Genomic DNA, 15,477 nt, shown 5'->3' on the forward strand with positions numbered 1-15,477 from the left:
TGGAGAGGATTCAGCAAGAAGAGATCAGGAAGCTGGAGAACCAGTTTAGATACAAGAAGAAGAAGCCAGTGAGGAACAAGTAGCAGTTCCTTTGAGAAGAAGCACATAGGTGAGAAGAGATGCTTCCAACTGGGTAAACACAAGAGTGTACTACAATGCCCAGGCTGTGGAGCATCCCTCTCAAGTTGTGTGTTCTTTTGCTGAGTTCCCGGAAGAACATTGTGCCTTTCAAGTAAGCTTAGATGAGAGCTATGTGCCAAGAAGCTATGAAGAAGCAATGTTGATTCAAGAGTGGAGGGATTCAGTCAATGCTGAGGCAGATGCCATGATCAAGAATGATACATGGTATGAAAGCAAGTTACCTAAGGGGAAGAGGGCAGTATCATGCAAATGGATCTTTACCATTAAGTATCTACCTAATGGTAAGATAGATAGGAGGAAGACTAGACTGGTGGCAAGAGGTTTTACACAAACCTATGGTGAGGATTACATAGACACATTTGCTCCAGTCGCCAAACTTCATACTATCAGAGTAGTGCTATCACTTTCTGTCAACCTTGAGTGGGATCTATGGCAAATGGATGTGAAGAATGCCTTTCTTCAGGGGGAGCTTGAAGATGAAGTCTACATGTTACCACCACCAGGAATGGAAGGGATGGTAAAACCAGGAAATGTGCTAAGACTGAAGAAAGCTATCTATGGGTTGAAGCAATCACCAAGGGCTTGGTATCACAAGCTCAGCACCACTCTGAATGGTAAAGGGTTCAGAAAGTGTGAGTTGGATCACACACTCTTCACCTTGGTTACACCAGGAGGTATCATTGTTATTCTTGTATATGTTGATGATATTATCATCACTGGTTCTGATAAAACAGGTATACAAGAAACCAAGGAGTATCTCAAGTCTGTCTTTGACATAAAAGACTTGGGAGAGATGAAATATTTTCTTGGGATTGAGTTGTGCAGGTCTAAGGAAGGCTTATTTATATCTCAAAGAAAATATGCACTTGATCTTTTGAAAGATGCAGGTGCTTATGGAGGAAAGACAGCAAAGATGCCCATGGAAGATGGGTACAAGATTCCAAGAGAGGGGGAGATGGAAGATAGCAAGCCATTTCATGATCCCAAGTTGTATAGGAAGCTTGTGGGGAAGCTGATCTACCTCACTATCACTCGGCCAGACATATGCTTTGCAGTGAATCAAGTCAGCCAGCATATGCAACAACCAAAGGAGCACCATTGGAGAATGGTGGAGAGAGTGCTAATGTATCTCAATGGAACTCAGGGATTGGGAGTTTGGATGGGGTGCAACAAGAGTACTGAAGTGGTTGGCTACTGTGATGCGGATTGGGCTGGTGATAGAAATGATAGGAAGTCTACAACTGGGTATTGTACCTTCATTGGAGGAAACATGGTCACTTGGAAGAGCAAGAAGCAGAAGGTGGTCTCCTGTTCAAGTGCGGAAACTGAGTATAGAGCTATGCTAAAGCTTACCAATGAGTTAGTGTGGATCAAAGGGATTCTTAAGCACTTGGAGATCGAGCAAGCAACTCCAATGACCATGCATTGTGACAATCAAGCCGCAATACACATTGCTACCAACTCTGTGTTTCATGAGAGGACAAAGCACATTGAGGTTGATTGTCACAAGGTAAGGCAGAAGATAGTCTTGGGAGTAATCTTGCCATGTTATACTAGGAGTGAAGATCAGTTGGCAGATGTATTCACCAAGGCAGCAAGACAAAAGACAATGGAGTCCATACACATCAGGTTAGGACTCATTGATCTTACACCCATTCACTAGTCCCCTGATCATGAGGTCTTCACTCTTTTTCCCTCATCAAAGTTTTGTCCCAATGGGTTTTCTTTGATGAGGTTTTTAATGAGGAAGATCTCATGGTCCTTCCAAGCTCGACTTGTTCCACATGGTCAAGCTTGAGGGGGAGTGTTGAAATGTGGTGAGAAGAGATGATGAGGTTTATAATATTGAAGAGGAGATGAGGAGAAATGGAACTTGTGAAAAGTTACCATGCAGTAAAAATAAAGTTACTGCATGGTAAAAGAGGTAAAAGGAGAGTGTGAAGGTAAATGGAGAAGTAAAAGAGACTTGGGATGAGAAAGAAGGTTAGCACAGTGTTGTGATCACTCCACTGTAGAGTGGCGCGCCTCACTTGACCGTTTATGGATAAGCTAAGGCTGTATCCAGGCTGTAAAGTGAGACAAGCATGTGATCACTCTCAACCAAGCATTTCAAACTAGTCCATTGACCTCACATGCTCATAATAGTATTCTAGCTTTGCGCAAACCATTGTAATCTCTTCTCTTTATATACCTTGTAATCTCATTAATAAAAATATACTTTGAGTCTCTTACTCTCTTTGCAATGTTACTATTACATCTCTCTCTCTCGGGTTACTATTGAACCTGCGAATACAAACTCTCTCAAATCTCTCTTAATCTCTTCTATTCTCTTCTAATCTTACACTAATCTCTCAATACTCTTTATATTCTCTAAAATCTCAATCTGGAATCATCTGGATAGAAGGTGGGATATTTTCTTGCTCACAACACTTTTAGATTTACTCAACTTCCTGGCTATTCTCCACTGATTAGTGGTTCCAAATAAAGCTTCTTAGATCGTGGTTCATCCTGGTTTGATAAGAATCATGAAGATAATGGCATATGTCCGAACAGGCTAATCTGGAATCATCTGGATAGAAGTGGGATATCTTCTTGCTCACAACACTTTTGAGATTTATTCAACTTCCTGGTTATTCTCCACTGATTAGTGGTTCCAAATAAAGCTTCTTAGATCGTGGTTCATCCTGGTTTGATAAGAATCATGAAGATAATGGCATATGTCCGAACATGCTAATCTGGAATCATCTGGATAGAAGGTGAGATATCTTCTTGCTCACAACACTTTAGATTTACTCAACTTCCTGGTTATTCTCCACTGATTAGTGGTTCCAATAAAGCTTCTTAGATCGTGGTTCATCCTGGTTTGATAAGAATCATGAAGATAATGGCATATGTCCGAACAGGCTAATCTGGAATCATCTGGATAGAAGGTGGGATATCTTCTTGCTCACAACACTTTTGAGATTTATTCAACTTCCTGGTTATTCTCCACTGATTAGTGGTTCCAAATAAAGCTTCTTAGATCGTGGTTCATCCTGGTTTGATAAGAATCATGAAGATATTGCCATATGTCCGAACATGCTAATCTAGAATCATCTGGATAGAAAGTGGGATTTTTTCTTATTCACAACTCCTATGAGATTTATTCAACTTCCTGGTTATTCTCAACTGATTAGTGGTTCCAAATAAAGCTTCTTAGATCGTGGTTCATCCTGGTTTGATAAGAATCATGAAGATAATGCATATGTCCGAACAGGCTAATCTGGAATCATCTGGATAGAAGGTGGGATATCTTCTTGCTCACAACACTTTTAGATTTACTCAACTTCCTGGCTATTCTCCACTGATTAGTGGTTCCAAATAAAGCTTCTTAGATCGTGGTTCATCCTGGTTTGATAAGAATCATGAAGATAATGGCATATGTCCGAACAGGCTAATCTGGAATCATCTGGATAGAATGTGGGATATCTTCTTGCTCACAACACTTTTGAGATTTATTCAACTTCCTGGTTATTCTCCACTGATTAGTGGTTCCAAAAAAAGCTTCTTAGATCGTGGTTCATCCTGGTTTGATAAGAATCATGAAGATATTGCCATATGTCCGAACAGGCTAATCTGGAATCATCTGGATAGAAAGTGGGATATCTTCTTGCTCACAACACTTATGAGATTTATTCAACTTCCTGGTTATTCTCCACTGATTAGTGGTTCCAAATAAAGCTTCTTAGATCGTGGTTCATCCTGGTTTGATAAGAATCATGAAGATAATGGCATATGTCCGAACAGGCTAATCTGGAATCATCTGGATAGAAGGTGGGATATCTTCTTGCTCACAACACTTATGAGATTTATTCAACTTCCTGGTTATTCTCCACTGATTAGTGGTTCCAAATAAAGCTTCTTAGATCGTGGTTCATCCTGGTTTGATAAGAATCATGAAGATATTGCCATATGTTCGAACAAGCTAATCTGGAATCACCTGGATAGAAAGTGGGATATCTTCTTACTTACAACTCCTATGAGATTTATTCAACTTCCTGGTTATTCTCCACTGATTAGTGGTTCCAAATAAAGCTTCTTAGATCGTGGTTCATCCTGGTTTGATAAGAATCATGAAGATAATGGCATATGTCCGAACAGGCTAATCTGGAATCATCTGGATAGAAGGTGGGATATCTTCTTGCTCACAACACTTTTGAGATTTATTCAACTTCCTGGTTATTCTCCACTGATTAGTGGTTCCAAATAAAGCTTCTTAAATCGTGGTTCATCCTGGTTTGATAAGAATCATGAAGATATTGCCATATGTTCGAACAGGCTAATCTGGAATCATCTGGATAGAAAGTGGGATATCTTCTTACTCACAACTCCTATGAGATTTATTCAACTTCCTGGTTATTCTCCACTGATTAGTGGTTCCAAATAAAGCTTCTTAGATCGTGGTTCATCCTGGTTTGATAAGAATCATGAAGATAATGGCATATGTCCGAACAGGCTAATCTGGAATCATCTGGATAGAAGGTGGGATATCTTCTTGCTCACAACACTTATGAGATTTATTCAACTTCCTGGTTATTCTCCACTGATTAGTGGTTCCAAATAAAGCTTCTTAGATCGTGGTTCATCCTGGTTTGATAAGAATCATAAAGATAATGGCATATTGACAAAGGCAACTAAATAAATAAAGAGAATAGAGGATCTGGAAACACTTGAAGAAGAACAGATCCGAGCTTACTTGCTTATCAAGGCTGTCTGTATAATACTTGACTCCCAAGTTAATAATATTCAAACTTGGCGTGTCATAAGAGTCAAGACATGACCAAAACGACAGCAAGTAGAGAGGAGGCCGTTAAACACATTTTTGAGGCAAGAGGAATGATTTAAAAATGGAAGATCACATGTTTCTCTTAATATGTTAGCCGTTTAAGTTAAGTCACTTTCACTGACTTGTGCAGAGATGAATTGTTTATTCAGTTGTCTTAGTTTATTATTTCTGTACTTAGCAGTAGATTAGTTTATTCATTTTAGCTCAAGGCATCTTGCCTTTAAATGTTGTAACTTGCCACTCATTCAGATTAAGGAAAATAGTTCTCCTTCTCTTTTCTCTCTTACAATTTCGTCACTCTCTCTCTCTCTCACTCTCTCTCTTGTTCTTGAACTTAATCACTCTGTTCTTAAGATTTCTAACATGGTATCAGAGCCTAAAGCTTCTGATTACCTTTCTCTTCCGCAAAATCACTCTGTTTACTCATTCTCTATTGATTTTCTGTTTCATTTCTTTCTTTTACTCTTCAGATTTCTTTTATCCAGTGGGTAATAAATCTGTGTTCTTGAGTGTTCTTGAATTTTTTTTTTTCTTCACTTTTCTTGGCTGTGCTCACTCTGTTCTGTCCCTATATTTATCTCTTGGGAGTTTATTTTGGTTCTGGACTTGATTTCTTTCAGTTCCAGAATTTATTTCTCTCAAAACTAGCCTTGAAAGCCAAGCTAGAGGGATGGAGAGCTACAACACTGTGAGGATTCCAGTTACACTTAAGGGACCAGGAAACTACATTACCTGGTCTAGGATGACCATGACAGCCCTTGGAGGAAGAGGACTTTGGCAGCATGTGACTTCAAGCTCAGCTCCAAAGCAAATCACCCAAGGAGAAGATGGCAAGGAGATTGTAGTGGTAGATGAAGGCAAATGGGCTCAGGAAGATCTCATGGTGCTGTCTATCTTGCATAGCTCTCTTGATGGTCCACTTATGGACACTTACTGTCACTGCACAACTCCAAAACAGTTGTGGGACACTTTGCAAAGGGTTTATGGCAACACTTCAAACCTCACCAGAATCTATGAAGTGAAGAGAGCCATCAACAACTTGCAGCAAGAAGAAGGGGACTTCACCAAGCATCTTGGGAAGTACACTCAGCTATGGTCTGAGCTAGAGATGCTAAGACCAAGCACCAATGACCCTGAAGTACTTGAGGCTAGGCGTGAGCAAGACAAAGTCTTTGGGCTACTTCTCACACTCAGTCCAAGCTTCACTGATGTGGTTAGGCACATACTAAGAGACAAGGAGCTTCCAAGCTATGATGAAGTGTGTGCTCAACTACAAAAGGAGATAGGCTCAGATGGACTCTTTGGTGGTGGGAAAGGAGAGTTATCTATGGTACACAAGGCTGAGAAGATGGAGAGTGCAGCAGCTAACAAGGCTTACTATAAACCAAGAGGAGGAGGAGATAAGGCAGTGTCTTGTGAGCATTGCAAGAAGAGTGGACACTCCAAGACCAACTGCTGGATCCTCCATCCCCATCTCAGACCTGCCTCAGCTAACAAGTACAGCCAGGCCAGAGCACATGAAGCAAGAGCTCAAGAGCATCCAACATCAAGCTCCATGCGCATGGGAGATGATGGGAGGGCCTTGATCTCTACTACTCACACTGGTGGCTCTACTTCTCACGCCATGTCTCACCCACCACATGAGGATGCTTTCATCAGGAAGTCAGACATTGAGGCCTTGATCAAAGCCCTCAATGCAAACTCTGGTAACCAAAGTATTAATGCTTTAAATTCTATGCACAATGCTTCTCACACTGCTAGGCCTTTAATCATTGATTCAGGAGCCTCTCACCATATGATTAGGGATGCTAGACTGATTAGTGATATTAAACCAGCTCTAGGCAGTGTTGTGATTGCAAATGGTGATAGAATTCCAATTGAGGGAGTAGGAAATCTAGGAGTTTTGAGCAGCAAGACTATGGCCTCGTTAAAAACCTATCTTTGCAAAACCCATTGGGACAAAAACAAAGATAGGGAAAAAGAGCACACATAGCTTGCTAGCCTAGACAACGCTCAGCTTGATGGTGAGATAGCTTGGATGGTAACAAGTGCATCTTGAAGTATCAAGCTTCCTTCAAGACTTTCTTCATGCATCAAACACTTCTTGATTAATCCTCCAATAGCTTCCTTGAGTATCTTAGCTTTGGATCGAGTTATGGGGCCATTGGAAATGACTAAGGCATCATCTTCTTTGGTTGTACCATCTTTAGGCTTTCCATCTTCTTTAGCTAGTTGGAACTCTTCATCTTGATCAGCATGCTGGTCCATGATCATATTATCCCCTCCCTCTTGAAAAGGATTTGTCCTCAAATCGAACTCATCTGCAATAAAAGGGATTAAGTCAGAAACATTAAAGCTATTGCTTACATCATACTTCCCTTTGAGATCAAGCTTGTAGGCATTGTTGCTGATCTTCTTTATGATCTCAAACGGTCCATCAATCCTCGGCATTAGCTTGGACTTCCTCTCCTTTGGAAATCTCTCCTTCCTTAGGTGAACCCAAACCTGATCACCTACTTCAAAGATCATCTCACGCCTTCCTTTGTTGGCATGCTTAACATACTGCTTGGTTTTCTCTTCAATATTAAGCCTAGCTTGCTCGTGGAGTTGTTTCACCATCTCTGCCTTCCTTTTGCCATCAAAACTGATTCTTTCACACTCAGGTAAAGGTATTAGATCCAAAGGAGAGGTGGGATTAAACCCATAAACAATTTCAAAAGGTGAAAACTTAGAAGCAGAATGCACAGCATGATTGTATGCAAATTCACAATGTGGCAAATGATCTTCCCAAGACTTCAGATTCTTTTTAATGAATGCACGCAAGAGAGTACCTAAAGTTCTATTAACTACTTCAGTTTGTCCATCAGTTTGCGGATGACAAGTAGTAGAGAACAACAGTTTCGTACCTAGTTTAGACCATAGAGTTTTCCAAAAATAACTAAGAAACTTAGTATCTCTATCAGAAACAATAGTCCTAGGCATGCCATGAATGCGCACAATCTCTTTAAAGAACAGGTTAGCAACATGCAATGCATCATCAGTTTTGTGACATGCTATGAAATGAGCCATTTTTGAGAATCTATCAACAACAACAAAGATAGAATCCTTTCCAGTTCTAGTTCTAGGCAATCCCACAATGAAATCCATAGATATATCATTCCAAGGATGATAAGGAATAGGGAGAGGAGTATACAAACCATGTGACTGAACCTTAGACTTAGCTTGTTTACAAGTTGCACACCTCTCACAAATTCTCTCCACATCTCTTTTCATCCGAGGCCAAAAGAAGTGATCCTGCAAGGTTTTAAGAGTCTTTGTAACACCAAAGTGACCCATAAGGCTTCCTCCATGAGATTCCCTGACAAATAACTCTCTCAAAGAACAGTTAGGCACACACAAACAATTATCATAAAAGAGAAATCCATTATGCCTAAAGTAATGCCCAGCAGCAACCTTTTCACAAGAGTTATAAGCATCTTTAAAATCAGGATCAGTCTCATACATACCTTTAATCTGCTCAAAACCTAATAGTTTAGCATCAAGAGTGTTTAAGAGGGCATACCTTCTGGATAATGCATCAGCAACTATATTCTCCTTACCTTGTTTGTATTTGATCACATAAGGGAAGGTTTCAATGAATTCTACCCATCTGGCGTGCCTCTTACTGAGCTTGTTCTGGCCTTTAAGGTACTTGAGAGACTCATGATCAGTGTGGATTACGAACTCTTTAGGCCATAGATAATGCTGCCAAGTCTGCAAGGCCCTCACCAAAGCATAGAGTTCCTTATCATAAGTTGCATAGTTGAGAGTGGCTCCTCCAAGCTTTTCACTAAAGTATGCAATAGGTCTTTTCTCCTGCATAAGAACAGCACCAATACCAATTCCTGAGGCATCGCATTCAATCTCAAAAGTTTTATTAAAATCAGGAAGTATAAGAAGAGGGGCATTAGTAAGCTTCTCTTTAAGGCATTGGAATGCAGCTTCTTGTGTGTCTCCCCACTTGAAACCTATGTCTTTCTTGATAACTTCAGTCAAAGGAGCTGCTATAGTACTGAAATCCCTCACAAAACGCCTATAGAAGCCAGCAAGTCCATGGAAGCTCCTCACTTCACTCACTGTCTTGGGGATGGGCCATTCTCGTATAGCTTTCACCTTCTCTGGATCCACTTTCACTCCATCTGCACTCACAATAAAGCCTAGGAAGACCAAGTTATCCGTACAGAAAGTGCATTTCTTAAGGTTAGCAAAAAGCTTCTCTTTTCTCAAAACATCAAGGACAGCATTAAGATGATCTATATGCTCTTCTAGACTCTGGCTGTAAACTAGGATATCATCAAAGTAAACCACAACAAACAATCCTATAAAAGACCTAAGAACATGGTTCATTAATCTCATGAAAGTACTAGGAGCATTGGTTAATTCAAAGGGCATAACTAACCACTCATACAACCCATGCTTAGTTTTAAAAGCAGTTTTCCACTCATCTCCCTCTTTCATCCTAATTTGATGATATCCACTCTTAAGATCTATCTTAGAAAAGATGCTAGAACCATGCAATTCATCAAGCATATCATCTAATCTAGGAATAGGGTGGCGATACTTCACTGTTATGTTGTTGATTGCTCTGCAATCAACACACATGCGCCAGCTTCCATCTTTCTTAGGTACCAAGAGCACTGGAACAGCACAAGGACTCATGCTCTCACGGATGTGGCCTTTCTCCATCAGTTCTTCAACCTGCCTTTGTAGCTCCTTGGTCTCAACCGGGTTGGTTCTGTAGGCTGGTCTATTGGGAAGAGTAGAACCTGGTACAAAGTCTATCTGATGCTCAATCCCTCGTATAGGTGGTAAACCGGTGGGACTATCCTCTGAAAACACATCTTGATAATCCTGTAAAAGAGTTGACATCTCACTCGGATACACCGGTGTGCAATCAGTTAGACTAACAAGAGATTCTTTTAAAACAAATAAGATAACTGATTGATTAGAGTAGAGAGATCTTTTGATGTCACCAGTTTTGGCATAGAAGTTGTGCTGCTTGCTCGGTTCTGGTTTAAGATCTATTTCTTTCTTTTTCTGAAGCTGTAGCTGATCTTGATGCACTTCTTTAGGAGTTAGAGGTACCAGTGTAGTCTTCTTGCCGTTGAACTCAAAGGTATGCTTGTTAGTAAAGCCATTGTGTGTAACTCTTCTATCAAACTGCCATGGTCTCCCAAGCAAGATATGACTGGCTTCCATTGGTATCACATCACATAGGATCTCATCTTCATATCTTCCAATGGATAAAGGAATTGACACTTGTGTGGATACCTTCATTTCTCCTTCTTCATTGAGCCATTGTAGTCGGTATGGTCTAGGATGTTTTTGAGTCTTCAAGCTAAGCTTCTTCACCATTGTCTCACTAGCAACATTAACACAGCTTCCACCATCAATTATCAGACTACAAACTTTTCCTTGTACCATACAACGAGTGTAGAACAGGTTTTCTCTTTGCTCTAGCTCCTCGGATTTGTTTTGCAAGCTGAGAGTCCTCCTTGCAACCAAAAGCCTACCATGAACTGGTTTCTCTTCATACTCTGCTTCTGAAGGTTCTTGCTCAGTCTCTGGTCTTTCATCTTCAGATTCATACTCGCCATTCTCCAAGAGAACCATAACTCTCTTGTTGGTACACTCATTAGCATAGTGCCCACGCCCTTGACACTTAAAGCACTTCACATCTCTTGCACGCGAACTGGTAGCCTCTGCTTTACCTTTATCCTTGCTGTGGATGCTACTAGGCTTAGACTCTTCCTTTGGCTGTGGCTTGCCCTCTTTCTGATAGCTTGGTTTGTCCTCCTTAGAAGTCTGGTATCTACTGGAACTATAGCTGCCACGCGCATGGCTCCTTCTCTTAACCTGTTGCTCTACCAAAATAGCTTTGTGGAGCATCTCCTCTATCTCCAAGTAGTGCTGCATCTCTACCCTGTCTTGTATCTCACGGTTGAGCCCACCAAGAAACCGTGCCATGGTAGCTTCACTATCTTCGGAAATCTTAGCTCTCAACATAAGCAACTCCATCTCTTGATAGTATTCCTCCACAGACTTGGAACCTTGGGTGAGAAGCCTCAGCTTTTGGTGAAGATCACGGTGATAGTGGCTGGGAACAAACCTCCTACGCATCAAAGACTTCATTTCAGCCCATGTCTCAATAGGAAACTCCCCATTGCGCCTTTTGTTTGTAACCAACTGATCCCACCAACTCAATGCATAGTCATTGAACTCAGTAGCAGCAACTTGAACCTTTTTTATCTCAGAGTAGTGTTGACAATTGAAGACAAGCTCTATCTTTTTTTCCCACTCAAGATATGCATCCGGATCAGCCTTGCCATGGAAAGGAGGGATCTTAAGCTTCAATCCTGATAGCTCATTGCGCCTATGCCTTCTGCCCTCATGATCATGTCGTGATCTCCTACTGCTGTGTCTTGATCCAGAGCTATGGCTACTTCTCTCATAGAAGTTATCAGTCTCTTCTGATCCAGCATGCTCTCGACGACCATGCCTATTGCTCCTTGGCTCACGTCTCTGCTCAGCATTCTGGTCTTGTCTGTCAGATAGCCTTTGATCGAGTTTATCCTCCAACAACTTCTCCATGGCTGCAAGGATATTGTTGGGGTCAAAAACGGTTATCTCGAAATCAACGGCTAAAAATATTTATCGTGCGCGGACTTTCCATAAAACAAGCGTCAAAAGCTTGGACAGGCCGAACGACAAGGAATCCGCCTTGAAACTTCAAAGAGCTCGTTCTCTCAAACCGTAAGGACCCAGAAAACGATCAAGATATCAAATCGAAGCCCTCGTCGAGACGCACGTGCTGGTCCTGGCCGCCGGCGGCTAGCGCCCGTGCTGGTCCTGGCCGTCAGGCGGCTAGCGCCAGTGCTGGTCCTGGCCGCCGGAAAACTTCGAAGAGCTCGTTCTCTCAAACCGTGAGGACTTAGAGAACGATCAAGATATCAAATCGAAGCCCTCGTCGAGACGCACGCGCTGGTCCTGGCCGCCGGCGGCTAGCCCCCGTGCTGGTCCTGGCCGCCGGGCGGCTAGCCCCCGTGCTGGTCCTAGCCGCCGGGAAACTTCAAAGAGCCCGTTCTCTCAAACCGTGAGGACCCAGAAAACGATCAACATATCAAATCGAAGCCCTCGTCGAGACGCACGTGCTGGTCCGTAGCCGCCGGGCGGCTAGCCCCCGTGCTGGCCGTGGCCGCCGGCGGCTAGCGCCCGTGCTGGCCGTGGCCGCCGGGCGGCTAGCCCCGAGCTGGCCGTGACCGGCGGCGGCTAGCGCCCGTGCTGGCCGTGGCCGCCGGGCGGCTAGCCCCGTGCTGGCCATGGCCGCCGGCGGCTAGCGCCCGTGCTGGCCATGGCCGCCGGGCGGCTAGCCTCATGCTGGCTCGGGTCTTCGGATAACGATCTTTGGTACACGAATCCCAGTCCCCGGCAGTCTGAAATCTGTACTTCGAGTCTTTCCCAAGTCCTCGCAGGACGGATCATCGAGATTCCGTGTACGAAACTCCGGTTCTTACTCCAAACTAAAACCGTCGGAAACATTTCGGAAACTCGTAAGATATCGACGGGAAGGAAGATCTTAGATTCTTCGTACGAAACAGCGATGGTCATCTTAAAAACACCACTCCTCCCAACTCTACGAATGAACGAGGAACTTCCAAAGAGATTGTAGAAAACAACGGAAGTCCTAGAGACGGCCCGGAAGGGACCAAACGCGATCGGACAGTCTGTCTACGATTATCTGAGATGGATACGACGATTTACGTTTATCTTTACATAACAGGATAAATGTTAAATTTCCGGAAGGATAAATGTCAAGTTTCCCGAAAAGCGTGGAGGCCGACGAAAATGGAAAGAAGCCCGCCCTGCGGCCCAGAAGAAGAATAGACCGTCATAAGAAGGAGTATATAAAGGAGCTTTGGGAGAGGAAGAAAGGCAGAGCAAAAATCATTAAGAGAGAGAGCAAATCCGAAAATTAGGGCAGATCCGAGATTTAGACTTAGAGAATTCCTGCTAGCTTAGAGAATGTAGGACTTAGGTGGCCAGACTAGCAAGGCAGGACCTAGAACGTCCGGCCGCCCCTATCCTACTTCCGTCACGTTAGCATATCTCTACTCCTCTCGGAAAGATCCAACGATTAAGCTTTACTTAGAGTTCCGCACATAGAAACCTTAGGCATTAATCTCGACATGCCTGTTTCAATGTCCAACGCTCATACTAGACGAACTCCGCCGAGGCAGTTCGATCTCTTGTTCAAATCTTTCTAACTGAACTACGTCCGACTTGATCCTCGAAAGGGGTACGTAGGCAGCCTTTCTCAAGGTCCAGTCCCAACTCTTAACAAAACCCTTGTTGTACTTAGAGTTCCGCACATAGAAACCCTAGGCATTATTCTCGACATGCCCGTTTCTATGACTAACGCTCGTACTAGACGAACTCCGTCAGGCAGTTCGATCTCTTGTTCAAACCCTTCCAACTGAACTACGTCCGACTTGATCCTCGAAAGGGGTATGTAGGCAGCTTTCCTTAAGGTCCAGTCTCAAATCTTAATAAAACCTTTCCGCATTTATTTGATCACTTGTCGTTGGTTGTCGCAGAGAATCCGGACCTTCAGGGAAAGTTAGGTTTACTTAGCTTTCCTCCGATTTACTTACTTAAAATCGACAGTGCGAATTTCGGTTCCCACAGATATCTTTGGTGATTGCTTCTTGTAATAGCTTGTTTCTCCTCATAAGAGTTGCCTCATCATCCTCGGATCCCATTGCTTCCTGATTCACAAAAGATTTGAACAAGTAAGCAGTTCAAAGAAATTAAAACACAAAGGATTCAAATAAGGAAACAAGAAAATTTTAAAACAAGGCGGAAAAGGATACTTGATCAATACGCAACGATTTGAATTCCTTTTCAGTTTCGAAATACAACAACACAGATCAGATTCTAACAGATGACGAAATGAGATGAAACAGATAAGGATCTATTACTTCTAACAACAGATCGAGATTCACAAACACAATAGAACTTTCGGATTTTGAAAACTTGAAACGAGATTGATGAGAAGTTGAAAAGTTCTTAATGAAAACTTGATTGAAACTCTTAGATCTATCAATAGTGATCACGAAAACAATAGATCTATCAGATATAATGATGAAAAGAAGCAGATCTAGTGAATCAACAACTCAAGAACACAGATCTATGAATGATATGAATGGTGATGAACAGATCGGATGAAAATGATAAGAGAAATCAAAACTCCCCTTCCAGAGTGCTCTGATACCACTTAATGAACCCCTAGGATGTTTCTCTGGATGGATATGGATAGATCCTTGCTTAAACGAGTCAAGGACTCAAGCTTATCAAGGTGGTGGATCGAATGGTGACACAAGAGGCTATGGGAAGGCTTCTTGATACTCCTAGACAATAGATCGGATATTACACACCTCTCTAAGGTCCTTGGGCGTTGAATATTACACACCAACAGACTGGATACTACACACCAGACACTCTCTTACGACAAGGCAAGGGAGAAGAAAACTCAAAGGTTTTTAGATAAAAGAAGACTTGATAGATTACTAGGGTTGCGGCACACACATATATATAGTGAGAGACTTGGAACAGGCTCCAATCAACTCAAACTAAAAGGAACAGGCTCCTTTAGTTAATGTAGAAATAAAGACACAACATAGATAGGGTTTTCGAAATAAAAGACATAAATACTTAGAGAAATAAAACATAACATAAGGTTCTTCATGTGGTTGGTCCGAGAGCATCATCTAGGAGTTTTGAGCAGCAAGACTATGGCCTCGTTAAAAACCTATCTTTGCAAAACCCATTGGGACAAAAACAAAGATAGGGAAAAAGAGCACACATAGCTTGCTAGCCTAGACAACGCTCAGCTTGATGGTGAGATAGCTTGGATGGTAACAAGTGCATCTTGAAGTATCAAGCTTCCTTCAAGACTTTCTTCATGCATCAAACACTTCTTGATTAATCCTCCAATAGCTTCCTTGAGTATCTTAGCTTTGGATCGAGTTATGGGGCCATTGGAAATGACTAAGGCATCATCTTCTTTGGTTGTACCATCTTTAGGCTTTCCATCTTCTTTAGCTAGTTGGAACTCTTCATCTTGATCAGCATGCTGGTCCATGATCATATTATCAAACCAACAATTGCTTGCTCCATCTTTCTGGTTTGTGATCGAGTTATTGGCCCCTTAGGATAAGCGAATGGGCTTTCTTGGGCTTCCTGAATGTGAATGGGTCTCCTTGTGTCAACCAGCTCCAATTCGCCATCTGATTCCTTCTCAAGTGTTTCCTCATCAGTAACATCTAGCTGGTTCAACTCTCTTGTCTCCTGATCAGCTACATTCAGCTCCTCATCAGAATCAGTTAGCTGGTTTAGCTCCTTATGCGCCAAGTCTTTATCTGGTTCAAGCCTGGTTGCATCATGCCCTCCTCCTTTGAAAGGATTTGTCCTCA

General features: G+C 42.3%; 1 protein-coding gene across 1 annotated transcript; it reads right to left on the reverse strand.

Moving 5' to 3' along the window:
* Window positions 1-6,893: 6,893 nt before the first annotated feature.
* LOC130501727 (uncharacterized) lies at window positions 6,894-15,146 on the reverse strand. The gene is made up of 8 exons (XM_056996558.1): window positions 14,925-15,146; window positions 13,689-13,770; window positions 10,154-11,598; window positions 9,610-9,856; window positions 8,529-9,162; window positions 7,624-8,396; window positions 7,013-7,482; window positions 6,894-6,905 (listed from the first exon to the last, which is right to left on the reverse strand). The coding sequence occupies exons 1-8, from the start codon at window positions 15,144-15,146 to the stop codon at window positions 6,894-6,896; spliced, it is 3,885 nt and encodes a 1,294-aa protein (XP_056852538.1).
* Window positions 15,147-15,477: the final 331 nt, after the last annotated feature.

Source organism: Raphanus sativus, unplaced genomic scaffold (assembly GCF_000801105.2).
Source record: "Raphanus sativus cultivar WK10039 unplaced genomic scaffold, ASM80110v3 Scaffold0268, whole genome shotgun sequence".
NCBI lineage: Eukaryota > Viridiplantae > Streptophyta > Magnoliopsida > Brassicales > Brassicaceae > Raphanus > Raphanus sativus.